The following is a 17535-nucleotide window of genomic DNA, read 5'->3' on the forward strand; positions in this document are numbered from 1 at the left end:
AAGACACCCTTTCTGTACTTCAGTGTTAGGAATCACACGTTAAAAGGTAATACCTCGTTAGTCCTTAGCTCGCACAGGTTTCGACTTCTGAGAGTTGTCGTTCTTAGGGGTGCGATAGCTGGTTAACGGAAAAAACATATTCCTAACATATTTCAAACATATTTCAAATAGCATTCCAGGGTCGTTGCGTATGGCTTCACTATGTAATGTTATTCTCTCCAACGAGGCATCTCTTGTGTGAGTAGGTGTAGCGTAAACAAGCCTTTTTAGATGCTCCCACAGAAAGGAATCCAATGGATTCAAATCCGGGGACCACGGTGGCCTTGCATATGGCCCACCTCTACCAATCCATCTCTTGTGAAAAGTATGCTTCAAAGAGTCCAGCACAATGAAACTAGAATGAGGGAAGCGCCATCATGCATAAACCGCATATCTTTTCGGTTTTGCAACGGAACATGTTCTGAAAGTTCATTCAAATCGTTCTGCAGGAACGTTCTCCATTCAGTTGGTCATGTAGAACGAATGATTCCATTAGATGGTTTCCTATGATACCAGCCCGAACATTTACGTTGAATTTCTATTGGTGTTTGGTTTGCAACATCCCATGGGGATTTTTTTCAGCAGATATGTGGAGATTATGAGAGTTGATAACCCCATCTCTACCAAAACTGGCTTCATCAGTGAATAAAACTTGATGAATAAAAGTCATATTTTCTCTTTGCCTATTCATGAACTAATTGGCATATTTTAGTCGTGCTGGAAAATCTTCAGGTGTCATGGTATGTACCTTCTGGATGTGATATGGGTGGAGCAGTTGTTTTCTAATTATTCTATGAATAGTGGACTATGGAACTGTTTAAAAAATATCTGTGTGAAATCTATTTTTCCGTTAACCAGCTGTCGCACCCCTACGAACGACAACCCTCGAAAGTCGAAACTTGTGCGAGCTAAAGATTAACGAGGTCTTACCTTTTAATGTGTGATTTCTAAACGGTTTGGACGATAGCAAGTGAAAGTCGGTCGTTCAGACTAGGGCTTGAACCACCGACTGACACGGCAATCAATTCGAGTGAGTGAACAAAGCACTCACGTCGAACCGCCTGGCTACCAACCGACTGTTCTGATAGATTTCAGATGCTTATTGAAGGAATATCAGCGACAGCTTACAAAATATTTTCCTTCAATACAACGACACGCACAGCCCTAGGAGCGCGCTCACCACCTAGTTTTGGTGAAACTGTACCTACAATAATATCCAAATGAAACCACATACTCCAATTAATTATCCTTCAGACATACCTGTCTCCCTCAAGCTGTGATCGACACGGTCGAAGGTGTCTCTTGCCGCTACCACTCAGAATACAGACGACGGGCTTCTGCAATGACAACTTACCACTCAACAAAACACAATCGCATTCTAGTTTCTCATAATTATTCCCCAGATAATTTTCACCTATTCATGTGTCGCCGTTTTTCTAGTTTATTCGTTTGTTTTTATTAGTATAGTCCGTTTTTTTCGGATAAATTTATCGGATTAAATATTTTCTCTCATCAAATTGAAATATCAGTGGGACTTCTCAACATTTCGGCTGCGAATAAGAATTTGAAACATTCAAATGTTGGGTTTCATGAGATTCAGATAACACAACACGGAACGTGATTATTCCATATGTACATACAAAATATGGACTGAATTCGATATTAGCGTAGCTTGTTAGTTCAAAAATATAACGAATCTACAGAACTTGTTATGTTGTTTCATTAACGTCATCATGATTATTTTTGATGTTCTCGAACAAACGTGCATTTTGATAAAAAATCGTTGCTCAGATCGATTTTCCACACGAGTACTTTCATTCAGAATGTTATTCAAATAATCTGATTGTGTTGAAAAATATTGAGACATATTTGTCATTTCAAAGTTTTGGGCTATGGACCATTGGGGGTAGTATGTTTCTGACTTTGTAGCTAAATAGCTGACTCCTACATGAAAGCTCATAAAAGCAATTAATTTGTTTAGTCAATCACCAAAATTTGGTTGATTTTGAATATCCATTTGGAAAGTTATCATAGAATAACATTTTTCATTTTGTATCTTTGAGAACCCCTAACTTGGTAACGAAGGATAAAGTTATATGAAGTACTGGTGATATTTTGACCCCATCTATACATTCCTGAAAGGAAAAGAAGAAGTCCTGGAAAACCCTGTATTGAGAAATTATAATTCTGAAGTTACCATTCGAACTCATTATAGGTTCGAATCTGTCAAATCAAAATGTATGCATCATTTTCTTATTAGTCAGTGGGCTATGCTTGAAGGCTGGCAATAAACAAATCTAAAGCAAATGAATTTCAAACGTTCAAGCCAGTCTCGATATAGCTACACAGTAGGTTTAATGGACTGACGCCTATCAGAAAACAACTACTCCCCTGGCTAATACCACGAAGGGCGTTGGATTATATCCGACAGGCGTCAGTGCAGGAATCTTCACAGAAAATTTCCTGTATATGCAATTGGCACACTTGCAGACCGGTTTCGGGCTTATTAGCCACTCATCAGTGCAAGATAGTGACCATCATCGACCTAAAATCAATAATATTCCACAATTGAAAATCGGAATTCTTTCAGAGTATTTCATTCCTCTTCCTAAGTTGGAGCAAACATCAGAAAAGGTCACTTCATCTAGTGGACGAGGTACTAACCAACTGCATATTCGTAATTTGCCCGATTCCTCTGAATGAGGAAGAAATACTTTCTCATTAGTCAGTGGGCTATGCTACCAGGGGAGTAGTTGTTCTCTGATAGGCGTCAGTCCATTAAACCTACTGTATAGGTATATAGAGACTGGCTTGAACGTTTGAAGTTCCATTTGCTTTAGATTTATTTATGCACCACCTGAGCCTGTTGTTCATTTCGCAAAAATTTTCATATATTAATATGATCTATTTGTGCAAAAAAATATAAGATTTCAATACAGGTAAACCCATCCTTTTTGAGAATAGGGGCAGCTGAGCAACAAAATGCTTATTATATGAGCCCGATTTCTTTTAGAGTGGTATGGTGTGAATTACGATCATCATGTAATATATCAAAAAAGTAAAGGGTGAACATCTAACTGAATTAAAATAAATAGAGATATTGAGGATATAAATGAGCGGTAAATGTTCGACAATATATTTTTGTACTCGCACATACAGTTATGCCCAATATTATTTCAGAATATATTGTGAACTGCTCTACACGAGAGTAGATATTCCTTCACATCTTTTTTGTAAGTTTTGAAATATTTTATCTGCTATAGTAACTTCGTGAGTGAATAGTATAGCTCAGGACAAAAAAATAATATAGACTTTTGGGAGATTGTTTCATGCATTGAAGGAAGAAATCATGAGACTAAGCGAGGGAAATGGCAAATTAAAAATTCAGAAATTACTTATTCAGATTGTACAATACTATCAATTATAAATGAAATTGTATCTTTTGGAAAAAATTGAAAGGGACAAAATAAAATCATTAGTATTAATTTCAAATTATGAAATATTTGAAAAAGAGATTTATTAAATTTTTCCATAGTTACGAACATTAGATAATGCTTAGAGAAAATTAAGATATTTAGACATAAAAAGAAATACAAAATTTGTTAATATGGGGATCTCGTAAATGATAAGAGATAGAGTGTCGGTTAAATTGTAGCAAAGTTGTGTATTTTAGAAATCTATTCAATGATGTGAAGAAATGGAATATAACTCTTTTGGTTCTGGAGATATACAGGAAAATTCAAAAAATCCCAAATTATTTTTTTGCCTATATCTTCTTTATTCGCAGACATATTGAAAATCAGTCCACATTTTGCTATTAGCACTTGATGTGGGCTCTCAGAATATATCAATGAATCTTTCATTCAGGATGTCATCTTTGAATTTTTAAATACGGACCTGTATTTTTTGTTGTAGTTTTTTGGATCGTAGACGTTCACTTCATACTGATAAATTGAATTGAATTTTATATTTCGGGATGTTTCGGTAATATTCGATTATAATTGTGTGAATTATTCCCTTTCAAATTACGGCCCTGGAAATTGGTTGAATGAGTTGAATAAAAACATAATAGCAACTTTCACGTCTCCCTATGTATCGTAGAGTTTCTTGAGAGTTTGTTTTGTCATTTTTAGGTACCTATTCATATTTTTTTCATTGCTCTGAGTGTTTTGTACAATGAACTTCGAATAAGAAAACCTTTTGTGATTATTTGAAACCTATCTACATAAAAAATATATTATATGAGTTTCAATGAGCAGAAAAAGAAATGATAAAGCAATAATAACATCCGAAACGAACACTATAATTGTAATAAAAATTGAAATGAAGTAATATACATAGGTACACAAAAAATTATTGGCGCAATAAATTTTCGAATTGGAGTCCTTCTATTTCGAGACATTTTTAATCTCGGTTTTCATATTATTTATTGCCCTCAATACACTTATTTGCTGCATTGTTGCGAAATAATTCAAAATCCTCAATCTCGAGTCTTTTACATTTTCTATCTCTCTGTCATCGTAAATCCTATTTTTCAATGTCCCCCATAAAAAATAGTCCAAAATAGTAAGATCTTGTGATCTTGCAGATCATCTTATTTTCCATTATTCTTCTCACCGTCCCACAAGCAAAAATCATCTCTGCTTGCTCTGCTTGTTTTTGCAGTTCGATAGAGTTGAAAACAGGAATTTCATCTTCGAAAGTTATTGGCATAGATTCTATGTCAAAAATATTGTTGTTTTCTCGTATTGTCTGATCATTCAAAATGTCATCCTCACTAACCTCGCCCACTTCGCTATCAATGTCGTCAGGAATTTTTTCTAAGAAATCGAAAAGATCTTTTGCATTCGTATTTGCAAAATTTGTGTAAATGTTCCATTTACGATCTGAAAATTAAGAGAAGGGCTCTCTTATTCCTAGTGTCCTCAAGCCGGGCGCATCACAAAAAATGCATCAAAATTATTATTTTTTCTATGGCAACAATGAAAATATATTTTCGTATGCTTTATGAATCAAATTAATTTGGAACTCACCTGTCATTATCCACTATTCTGTTTATTCCAGATAAAACAGGTGGTACTTATCAGTTTGAAAAAAACACTCGCATTAATAACCGACACGAATATACAGGTCTACCGGTTCGGATGGTATGTATCAGGAAAAACTCAGTTCCCAGTTGATAATTATCGGAAATAGTAGCAGTTTGCAAAACTATTGCGACCAAAAAATATTTTTTTGCAATTTGTACAATATTTCGGTTATCACAGATTTCTGAACATTTTTATAATTTTTTTATACTCATCAATATTTGAATAGTTATGAAATTTCAAAGTCAATTGAGATCGAAAAGTTCTACCGACAGGCCTACAATGCTAATGAAATAAATGTGAAAGCTTTTCACACTCTTTATCAATAAAAATAAAAAATATATCCTATTTCAGTGAAGTTCATTTCATAACCTTTTACCCAAATTTCCATCTTCGAACAACTTCATTTATCATTCAACTGGTGTGTCTTCCGCCATTCAATGGTAGAAAATCACTTTAGCGAGTTTACTCCTGAAATTGACTCACCAAATGTATTCACACACACAATTGAAATGGCAACAGTACAGTTCAATCAAAATCGAATATGGGAGGAATCCACAACGTTTAACTGCCGGAACTGTTAATACAAATTCTCAGATTTGCGGCGGTCACAGTGAAGGTTATTAATAATGACCATCAAGCATGGTCCGGAACACGTAAAATCTAGTTAGCGGATGACGTAGGTACGTGTCTCCTCGACATTCCCGGACGGGATGCATTTTAGCGGACACTTCATTTCCTGGTGGTCAGCTGGATGAACAGCGTACTTCAACCAGAGGCGTGACCAGTTCATATCAATTCATAAAATATCGCCTTTGAGTATTTTTTTTGGGAACGAACCACTATCGTTCATTTTTTTGACAAGAAACAGTTGCAAGTTTTTGGCGACGAATATTTATTTTCAATATGCTATGTCACAAATATATATTAGATTTTTTCTTGTGTAATACGGACTGTTCAGTATCTTTATATATTTTTCGATCATCTTCAATGATTTGTACTCACATTTCAACAGATTTTTTTTTCAATTATTGAATTAGCGATAAGGAGCTTCGAATCTGTTATTTTCACAAACTTTTGTGTTCAAGAGAAACGATGTGGATAATCATGGTAGTTTTTGAAAACTCGCTTGCAAATATTTCATTTACTAGTCTCACAGTAACTTAAGACTCTCAATTAGAAACGCAATAGACCCTGTCTTTCTCATAATCAAGTCGTTGTTAATTGAAATAGACGCGAAAATTTCAAGATATGGTGAAGGATCCAGGAAACAACTATAAAGTTATAAGAAAATTAATCTTCTTCAATTAATCAATTTGGAGGATGGGAATAAATATGTGAGAAAAATCAGAAGAACTGATGTCTATCCTCAAAAATTATACGATTTACGATTGTGATACAACTTATGGTTAAGAGTAGCAGAGAAAAATAATTCCACCCTGGCAATGAAACTGATGACATACGATGGAATTGAACGATACTTGATGGAAACCAATAACTTATTCAGTTACACTTTTGTGCAATTTTCACAGGGAAGTTCATAAATATCCATTTACTGAGTCTCTTGGCAATTATTTCTTCATTCGAGATTACAATACAGAAACAATACACAATTTCATACCAAACATGGAACAAAAGCAAAAATAATAGCCAGTCACTTCATTCGAGATCACAATATAGAAACAATACACAATTTCATACCAAACATGGAAAAAAAGCGAAAATAATAGCCAGTCACTTAATTGTAGATTGTTCATGCAGAATCATTTTACGTGGTTGTGGATCGATAGACGAAACACAAGCACTACAGGAAAATCTTTAAGGAGCTGTAAAAGCGGTGCCTGTGCGAAAGTGGCGATTCTTATTGGATTTGAATCGCTAGAGATTGAATTCATTTCGAGAGAAGTTCTCTGGAAGTGTATTCCACATAAATGCAGTTCTCCAGATCAAAGAGTTCTAAACACTGAAGTTTGAGGTGTACTGAGTCGAACTTCAAAGTCCAAAGCGTATTTCCGATATGTACCGCTCTTGGTGAGCTTTATAAAGCATCAAGAGTTGCTGAGGTGTGTGCAGTTTTCTGGTTCGGAACAGTTTTCCAAGCTTTTGAGAAGCAGCCTTTGCAATTCCAGTGACATAATTGTTCCAAGACATATTGGTGTCCATTTTAACCACCAACAAACTGATTGAAGCAGGAAGCGGACATTCTCATATCCGGTTCGGAGACATTTATCTCTTTGGAAAAAACCGATGCCTGCGTTTCGGAGACATTTATCTCTTTGGAAAAAACCGATGCCTGCGTTTTTGTGGCATTGAATTGAACCTGGTTACTTCCACCCCAATTCGAAATTACCTCTAGATCCTCATTAAAATAGGCAACCTCCTGCTGCCGGTAAAGATGTGTATCCGCAGCCGATGTTTTGGAATCCAAATGAAATGACGAGACAAGTGTGCTGTCGTCAGCAAAGCAATATATTGGGTTCTTCGTTTTCTTTAATAAGTCGTCGATGTACAATGAAAAGAGGGGTTCGAGACTATATGGATCCCTGGGGAACACAAGCGTTGATGGCGAAGGTATTAGATAAATATTCATCGACGGCTACATGCAGGAAATGTTATTTGAGAAAGCTGGGGAGCTATGTACAAAAATTATCCGACAAGCCATAGCAGCAAACTTTGGCCAGCAAACCCTCATGCCACACACGGTCAAAGGCTTGAGAATTACCAAGCGTAACAGCTCTTGAATCTCCATGTTTTCGGATTGCGTTATTCCAAATATGGGTGATATACGAAAGAAGGTCGCCTGTCGATCTTTGTTTCCGAAAGCCATATTGATGATAGTTCAAGATGTTAAAGCCTTCCAGATATTTGAGAATATAGTGGTTTATGGATTTATCCATGATTTTTGATATCACTGATGTAAGAAAGGTTGAAAAGTCTGCAAAGTACTGGTGCGAGTTCATTAGCGTACTATTTGAGTACGATAGCGAGCACGACATCAGTACCAGACGCCTTGTTGATATTAAGCTGTTTAAAAATCCGCCTGACTAGACGTTGTCAAAAAGTAATTTTCGGTATTGTGGATTCTAGTGTGGGAATAGTGGGTAGTGCCTTTTTCAGTAAATCGACTGCTGAGTGGGACGCATATTGTTCATCTAGTAGATTTGCTTTTTCTATGGCAGTGGTTGCAATTGAACCATTTGTCTGTGTTAGTGGTGGAATTGTGGATTTTGTGAAATTTTAATTAAAACTTTAGCTACCGACCTGAAGGATCTAGACCCGTTGTGATTGGCAAGCAGTTCATCCGTAGGTTGTTACGGTTCCCAGAATGCAAAAGCGGATTTTGCAACAGAAAAGTAATGTATTGAAATCATGTATTTATGCACAGCATCCTCCCTGTATAACATTCAAAACAATTCAGTTCAGTTTTTTGTGCCTAACGACAATCAGAATAATTCGACCTTGATTAATGTTGATAGGAAAAAAATAAGGAAAGGAAAAAGAAAAGGGTTTTTTCTCTGGGAATGAGAGTTGACTTTGGTTCTCTTCTCTGGAGCAAGAATTTTGAGCTCATCACTTTGTGGATTTGAAGAAACCAAAATATTCAATACGGGAATAACTATATTTGGGTTATCTAAAGGAATAACTCGCCCACAGTATTGGGGATTTTTATTAAGTACCCGTTCTCTTGTCAAATTCCAATCTTCAGGCCACACAACAACTACGGCCTTCTTATTACCACCTCAAGTCGATATTGTGAACTATATCCTGGTATGTACCAAGGTTGGATTAGGAATATCCAGAAGAGATGCCCCCACACTCTTGCTGACTCTTCATGAACCACTGCTACCTGTCCACTACAATGGAAATGCACAAAAGACCTTTGCCGAGCCAAATTCACCTCTCCAATCAAACGAGAGCATTTGGACACAAGTCTCAGCCGAGTGATCTCTTCTTCTACTTCCTTTCCCGAGAGCCGATCGAGACGAAGTAAAATGTGTTGTAACCGACTATAAATTCTGTGAAATTCATTTTCTCCATTGGCCTGACCCCATCCCAGAATATCCTGTTCCAAATCGTTGAGTTTTTTCTCGCACGTGGATATTTCAACATTCGGGTCCAAAAATACTTTAGGAAAGCTAACCGTCCCACTTTGTTTCTCTCTCTTCAACGCATCACGAAGAATCGACCTTTTCTCAGCAACAGTATTTCCAAAAGGCATACCCCTTACATATAGTTCATAGGCCAATTCATCGCTAAGTAAACGGTTGACTTCCATGGTCATTTATGAATAGTCAATTATTTTTATGTTATGCTATTTCAGTAAACTGGAATAGAAACCCGACCTTTCCAAAAAACAAAAAAAAAATAAAGCGGTACACCCTGCACAAACTTACATCCAAACTGACGAATTGGAAAAAAATTATATTGGTCAAGTGTCACCCTGTACAAAATTTACGTTAATAAACAATTAACTAAAAAAAAGAGATTAATTTGGGACCACCCTGTACAAAACTCACTTCATAAACTAGTAACTAAAAAAAATGTAATGAATTTGGGGCCATCCTGTACTAGGGACATATGATTTTGGTCAATAAAATCTCTAAAAATGGATGAATAGATTTCTGATAATTTCTCTAATTTCTTTTCTAAAGGAAGAAACCTATTTTTGCCAATTATAAAAGAATCTCCCAATTTGGTGGGATCATTTCTGAATAGTAACGCTACCATGTTTCGTCCTACTAACTGTTTCAGAGAATAATTGTTCACAAAGTTCATCTTCCTTTGTCAAAAGTGGAGTTGAAAAATCATCCACCTGCCACATATCAATGTATCCAAATTTAGAAATGTTGAATTATTTTGTGAAAAGGAGAAACTTTCAGAACTTTGAGCATGACCTGTTACAATGTAACCGAGTTTTGTATCTAAGGCTGTAGGTGCACCTTTGATTCCTGAAACATGATGTGAACCCATGATTTCAGCAAAAAGAGGAACACCTAATATTCCAATAATTTTACCAGAGGAGTGGAATCTCGTATCTGCTAAAGGTAGATCTTTCAAATGGATAAGGGAATTATGATCAATAGCTATATTTGGTAATGAATCAGAGATTTTGTCAACAAGTAGGACTTCAATTGGATATTTTATGTTAGGATTATTATTAGCCTGGCCTTTCAAAGGATTAGCCATAACACATATCCCAATAATATTTTTATTCATTTTTGAGTAAGGTTAATTGAGCCTTCTGCAACAATCTACTGTGAATAGGTTCGACATAGAACCACTGTCTATTATAAATCTAATTTTATGCTCTCTATTCCACCGATAAAATACTCCAACCAGAGCAGTACTCAATAAAACCGGAGACTGGTTGATTTTCTCTGAATGTTCCACACAGAGACTATGAACATTATCATGAGAATAACAAGAAGTATCTTCACTACTTGGGGTGGACAACAAAACATTCGTAGTATTTATTTATAGCTGAAAAAACTACTTTCAATCTATCAAAGCGTAGGACCTGAGAGATAGGCAACACAAATGACAGTAATAGTGAAGTCAATCTTATCTCCAGGAAATCTGAAAAATTAACAATGGCAATATATTCTCAATACGGCGGAAACAGTTATGAGCATTAATAAAACTAATTTGCTTTTCGGCACTGGGATTTTTGCGTCACTGCCGGTATGCGAGATAAAATAATTTCAATCCAATTGTGGATGGGCCCGCCCCAGGTCCACTTCAGTGTGGCCACATTTGGCTTTAACAACAACGTTCGTTACCATCTGGCCGGATAGCCTTAGTGGCTGTTGCCATTGAATCGAAAAGAAGAAGAAGAAGAGAATAACTTCAGTTAACAAAAACAGGCATTTAGATGCCTATGAGAGTGTAGAAATAAGTAAAAATAATAATATTATGACTAACGATGGTGGAACAATACGTTATAGTATACTATGTAGCTTGTTGAAATAATCCAAGACAAGTAGATAAGGCGTAAATATGGTGTGAAGAAGGATAACTTTGTATGTAGATTCAGTTTGATCTTCCTCTTGAAGATGATCACTTGGTGATCAAAACACGTCTCGAAGTGTTAAAATAACGGTGTGCTGTTGGAGAAAAACTCCAGTAATACTAGGTGAATACAAATTCGTAAGATTCAAATGAAGATTACTTCATACAGGGGTTTCTGAAATCCAGACCTGTCAGAATCAATAGCTGCACCGAGAATTAGGTTCATAAACTCACTTCTGACAGTAGGGCATATTATGGTCACAATAGAATAATACAACCAATAGGCTATCTTACCATGAGTTGCTGGGGACCTTCAACCGCTCTTAGGATGGGATTCTCATCCAACGCGTTCAGTGTTGTAGTATCGAAGGATTTGACGGTACCCCAGACATCGGTTAAAGAAAAACTGTTTAAAATAAATCTGATTTTCCGTTAACCAGCACCTCTACGAACGACAAACCTCAGAAGTCGTAACTTGTGCGAACTAAGGATTAACGAGGTCTTATCTTCCAATGTGTGATTCCTAAACGGTTGGAAATTGATATTATGTTAGTTTATTCGCTGTTCTTATTATTGTTTTCAGTTTTTATAGTTGGTTATAAGTAATTTACCACAGAATATTTTATGATAACCTCGAATTTTGTTTTTTATATGAGCGCACGCCTATGGTAAAAGAACAGAATTGTCTCCTCACTTCTTTTGGAGGTCACCGAGAACTTGAATTTATGAATGAAGTGGGAGTGGACTTACTGGTTGATTTTTACTATGTTATGGTCATGTGATGTCCTTTATACTCCAGGTAATCTTTCAAAAATAATTTCGTAGGTAAACACCAACTGACAGGTGTTATCTGACAGTTCCAAAAAAATTGGTGTTAGTGATCATGAACGTACCTGGTACGTTTTCCTCGTGGGTTTGACAATAATTGACTATACTGCACTAAAAATCTCAATTTTATATCATTGTAACACTAACGATACGACATAAACACTTCAACTGAAACTTCAAACTTATATTGAAATATATATCGCCTCATTAGATTTCTTTGTACCGCACTTCAAACTAGACTTCCGATCTGCGTGTTAGTAGTGTTTATTTATCGTACTGAAAGTCTCTGGAAGCCGCTAGAAAAGTCCCTGGAAGTTTCTCGAAGCGACACGATATCTAGAACGATCGTGAAGTGCAAGTCAAGTTGAGCTCGACCTTGCCCAAGTCACAATCGATTGACGAATATTACCGGCGACCGGCATTATTTTTTCAGTGGATGATTCACAACACTATTTTTGTTTGGAATACAGAGACTATTACAGATACTGTATAGATACTACTTCTCAAAATGTTTATACAAAATCGTGCTGCAGAGAGTACTGCATATTCATGTTGAAGTTTGTAATATATCGCAGCTGTCAGAAAACAACACTATTCTAATCGAAAGTACAGTAAACACTTGGAGCATATTACTGAATGTATCGTGATATATCTAATGGGGTAGATTTATGAACGATTCAAAAGGAGGTACTACTCATACATACTATTTTTGAGTTGAACGTGAGAATGTGTTTGTATTAAAAATATTTGCGAAATGATTGATTGAACTAAAAATTCAAACATTGGACTAATTATTTTTGCTACATATTATAAACTATAATATAAGTACAAATTACAGCATCACACCAACTACTTTTGCTCACATTTTTTGGAAATAATGTAAATTCTCGTGAAGATGAGCATTTTCTATTTGAATTCGGCAAATCTGTGCTCGATTAAAAGTCGAGCACAGGGTAGCTGAAAAAAGATGGTATTCATGTGCGTTTTTAAATCAGTTCAATCAACTCTTGTACTACGGTATAAGTATGTATGTATGTAAAATAAAACAAGGATGGTGAGAGAAAATGAAAGATGTCAATAACAAATTTTACTGAATATGAATGGTGAATATAACTATATCTCAGAAATATATTTATTCTGATTTATATGGTTAGAAACATATTAACCTCCAATGAATATCATTAATTCGGAATTCTAATTGTCTTATATCATATAAAATTATTTGAATCCCTGAAAAAAAAACAATAAAATCAAAATGAATAACTGAAAATAACAAATTTTATTCAGCAAAAAACCCTAAAATGAAATTACAATAAAATAAAATATAAGAAACAATTGATGTGAATGGAATGGTTTGGAACTCTGGCTATTGAAGGAACCCACAAGGAGCCCCGAGTCTGGATGAGATACGTTGACGAAACCTTCATAATATGGAACAATGGAAATTCAAAACCAGATACATTACTGGAGCGCAACAACAGCGTATCACTTTAACAATGGAGAAGAAAGTCAACAACGAATCGTTATTCCTAGATGTTTTCTTGAAGAGGACCGACACTAAGTGAAAAACATCTGTATATCACTCACACAGGACAGTATCTGAACCACGAATCCAACAACCATCAATGGGCTAAAAGAGGAATCATCAAGACTCTAGTAGACCATGCTTTCGAGCTCTGTAATAAAAAGAAAAGTGTCGAGAAAAAACTAGGCATCATCAAAAATGATCTTCAACGAAATGGTTACTCCAAAGTGATGGTGGAATAGACTGGCTGAAAGACACTAAGATCCTCGCAAGGAAGGGAAGCCATCACAACCAGTACTTGCACTTATTCACATTAGAGGATTGTCGAAAAAGATTAGAAGAATTGGGTTCAAGTCAGAACCTGCTTCAGATCGGGAAACACTATCCGTAGCAGCCTCACGAAAACCAGGCCACCAAACGCGGACTGCAATCCCAAGAATTACATTTACCGGATGCGGAAAATCCTACATCCGTGAAACTGAGATGCCATTGAAAGTCCGCGAATCGGGAATACCAGAGCATGTTTAGACTCATCAACATAACGTCAAGTGGTCCCAAGCTGAGATCATCCATAGGCAGGAACACTGGAGGAAATCCGAAGAAGCCGCATATATGTTGTCCAACAACGCATTCAGCCAAGCTAGCGTCGAAATACGCAACATTTGGAAACCCATAATCAAACGTAAAACGGCCAACTCCCGCCAAAGGGTCAGATCCCGCTAAATCGGTGAAGTGGAGAAAAGAGGGAAGACGGGATAAGTGAAAGCATTGGCATGACTATACATAGTCATCTCTCGGAGGAGTTCAGTCATCACCCGAAGACGATTATGAATATTAACAATCGTGAATTAACTTGGCTTGAAATCTTTTTGTATCGTTCGATTTTCAATTGTTGCTTATATTTTATTTTATTGTAATTCTATTTTAGAGTTTTTGCTGCTGAACATAATTGTTATTTTCAGCATTTCATTTTAATTTTATTGATTTTTTCAGGGATTTCAAATCAATTTATATCATATTAGACAATGGAAGTCCGAACTGATGAAATTCACCATGAAACAGTGTCAACCACCTTCAAACAAACCTCCAATGAATCAATTGAGCTGGAATATTTATTTTTGTTTTCAGTTAGGTAACTAATTCGCTTCTGACGAGTATATCATTAATTGAAATTCAAAATTTCTATAATTTCAGATTATTTCAATAATTGAAATTGAGTATTGGATTTTGTGTTCGATTCAATCGTTATACCACATGTTGCTTTCATTTCAGAACATATTATTCATGAATACGTTGACGGAACTAGAGGAAGATGATAAAATTTGCAAGTGTTCCATAAAATGATTTAAATGGGCAGCGTTTCCTCTTAATTTCTATATATTTACAGTTGTCATAAAAATTCATTCAAATCGATTACAGCGAATTACTTTTTCGATTATGATATATTCTTGAATAAACTTAATATTATTCAATATACATACGTACATTCAATATATAAATATATTTAAATAGATATTTATTTTGGAATCAATAAATTTATAGTTTTGCTTCAAATAATAGGTTCATTCCGCCATTCCGACAAATTTGTTCAACTGAATTATACTTTATTCGAAAACCGACCCATGAAGATTCACATTTGAACACATCCCGTACCATAGCATCTGAAATAACATTCCGCGCTATTTTCCCTAAACTAAATCAACACTTACCTTGCACTCAACCTTGAGGGGTTCGTCTTTTGCCGCCCCCACGACCCTTCTCGGAAGGACGTCCCCGCACACCGGCTCGAATTTGACGCGGAGGTGGAAGGGGGGACTCTTCGACGTGCCCTCTTTGTTGGTCGCCTCGCAGCAGTATCGTCCGGAACTGGCCCGGCTAACACCCTGTAATTAAGGATAGAGTATTAGATGAGTACACGCCGTCGCCGGAAGTTTAAGATTTTGTGTTCGCCTCAAGTTGCTGCGGTTAGAGGAAATTTCTCGAAGGAGGCGTCTTTGGTAATTAGAACGTGGGTTGATAGAAATCTGGCATTTCTTCAACTACATGGAATTAGTTTTACTTTCACTTTGTTGCTTCGATGAAAATTCGGTAATTATTCGGATACACGTCTCGCGCTAGTTAAAAATATATTGAAGATACGTGGTTTCGAAAAAAAAATTCGGAGTTGTAAGCCTTGGTCGAGTTGAATTTCTAGTACCAAACATTTCGTCAGCTACTGCGGCAGACATCATTAGTGGTATGTGTGTTGACTGGAGGTTATTTATAGAAGTCTCAACATTCACTTACGTATTTTTGTTCGTTGATCACGAATAGGAAGTCAAAACGTGGCGCTCCGGTCTACTTTCGGAGAAATGACCAACCTGAAGTCGAAATTATTACAACTGATAATCTATTTCATAAAACGACTTCTTGTAACCAAACACTATCGCATACTGCATTTATTCATCTATCTTGAATGTTTTCAGATGATAAAAACTTCTATTTTACCCAATCACCTATTTTTGAAACAATAATCTGAATGAAATGAAATTTTATCGCCACTTATTGAAGAATTATTTTTAGGTTATGCTTATAATGATCACTGACCATAGAATTGCGTTACGCGTTACACTCGCTATCCCCACCGATGACAAGCAACCACAAAGTATATATAGAGAAAACTCTTATATGGGCAGAACTTGTTTTCAGTTCTGTTAACGGATCCGGTATGGCGCTGTTATCAAAAATCTGTTTCTGGGGGTAGAACAGATTACCTACTATCCGACATCCGACGATCAGACGGCAATCAAATATCAAATCATTATTCCTGCTTTGTGTATTCATCCTGTCATTATTATTCGATCCGACTGAAGATAAAACAAATAATGCGTACGTACCTACAGGCACCGTATAGAAGTAAACACCAGTAAGTTCACTCTCCGCCATACTTGGGTCAAGATTCCCCACCTCGAATTTTATGCGCAACCGACTGAATCTGAGGCGTTCACCAAGCGAGCCAAATTGGGGCATGGAATATTATTACAGAGTGAGTCGTTGTAAGTGGTGGTTTTGTATTTGTGAAAAATTTGTATCTAGTTTCAAAATGAGCAGGTGTCAAACTGTGGGTTGCTGTAATTTGCAGGGTGATGTCGGCATTCATTTTTCAGATTTCCAATCGACTAAATAGTATGTTTTTCTATTATTTATTATGTAAGATTGAAGTAATGAACATTGTATTACGAAAATCATAAAATAAATTGTTATACACCATTTATAGTGAAGTCATTAAAATGCAGATTTTTTATTATGAATTTAATTTAATGAAATTGAACTTTACGAATAGTATATGCCTCCAGTTCCACAGGAAATCCACAAAGGAAAATATTTGTTGAACTAAATCAAGTTTTGATTTGTATCTGTAGGAAAACAATTACTTCTACTGAAATCTTTGCAAAACCAAAGTATCAAATGTATATTCAAATAATCTTTTTCAGAGCCTTCTTTCCATTTATATGTTCCAGATAATCTAATATATAAAAATGGATGTTTGTTGGTTGGTTGATTGGTAAGTGATAAACTTCTACATCGCTCCACCGATCGTGATGAAATGCATAAGTAATTTTTCATAGAGAATGTTTTTAGGCTATCCATTTTTCTGGAACTCGCCAATAGATGGTGCTGTAGAACAATTTTTTGAAAGCACTGTTCTATAACGCTGCGCACGCCTAAGTTCGTTGATTCTGATTGTGTCAAAACATTGGAACAGCAGCGATACAGCAACATAGTACTAGTCTACTATAATTAGCAAATATATCTTTTCTTAGATTCTGTCATCAATAACAAAAAACATTAGACTTTCATTCGATTAACACACTTCATAATTAGCAAACTAGGCAACCTAAAACTAAGAAATCTGTATTTTATATTCAAGTTTTGATTTACAACGTCCAACCCAATAATATAAAAAAATATTTCGGAAAAACGATTCAAAACAAAATGGAATTCTGCAAATGCCTTAGTAGTCATGGCAAAAGGCATACATTCGAATTGGAAACAGCCTGTTACATA

The 17535-nt window shown here is 35.8% G+C and overlaps 1 protein-coding gene across 2 annotated transcripts in view; it reads right to left on the reverse strand.

Annotated features, from left to right (window-relative positions):
- Window positions 1-17535, reverse strand: part of LOC111505295 (nephrin) — a 1173166-nt gene that overhangs the window by 154141 nt on the left and 1001490 nt on the right. For both annotated transcript variants that reach the window (XM_074176034.1, XM_074176035.1), the window contains one exon: window positions 15198-15371. In XM_074176034.1, coding sequence (XP_074032135.1) covers window positions 15198-15371 — 174 coding nt within the window. The remainder of the gene's footprint in view (window positions 1-15197; window positions 15372-17535) is intronic.

Source organism: Leptinotarsa decemlineata, unplaced genomic scaffold, assembly GCF_025532065.1.
Source record: "Leptinotarsa decemlineata unplaced genomic scaffold, Ldec_3_MD MMD2_tig00001393_RagTag_RagTag, whole genome shotgun sequence".
NCBI lineage: Eukaryota > Metazoa > Arthropoda > Insecta > Coleoptera > Chrysomelidae > Leptinotarsa > Leptinotarsa decemlineata.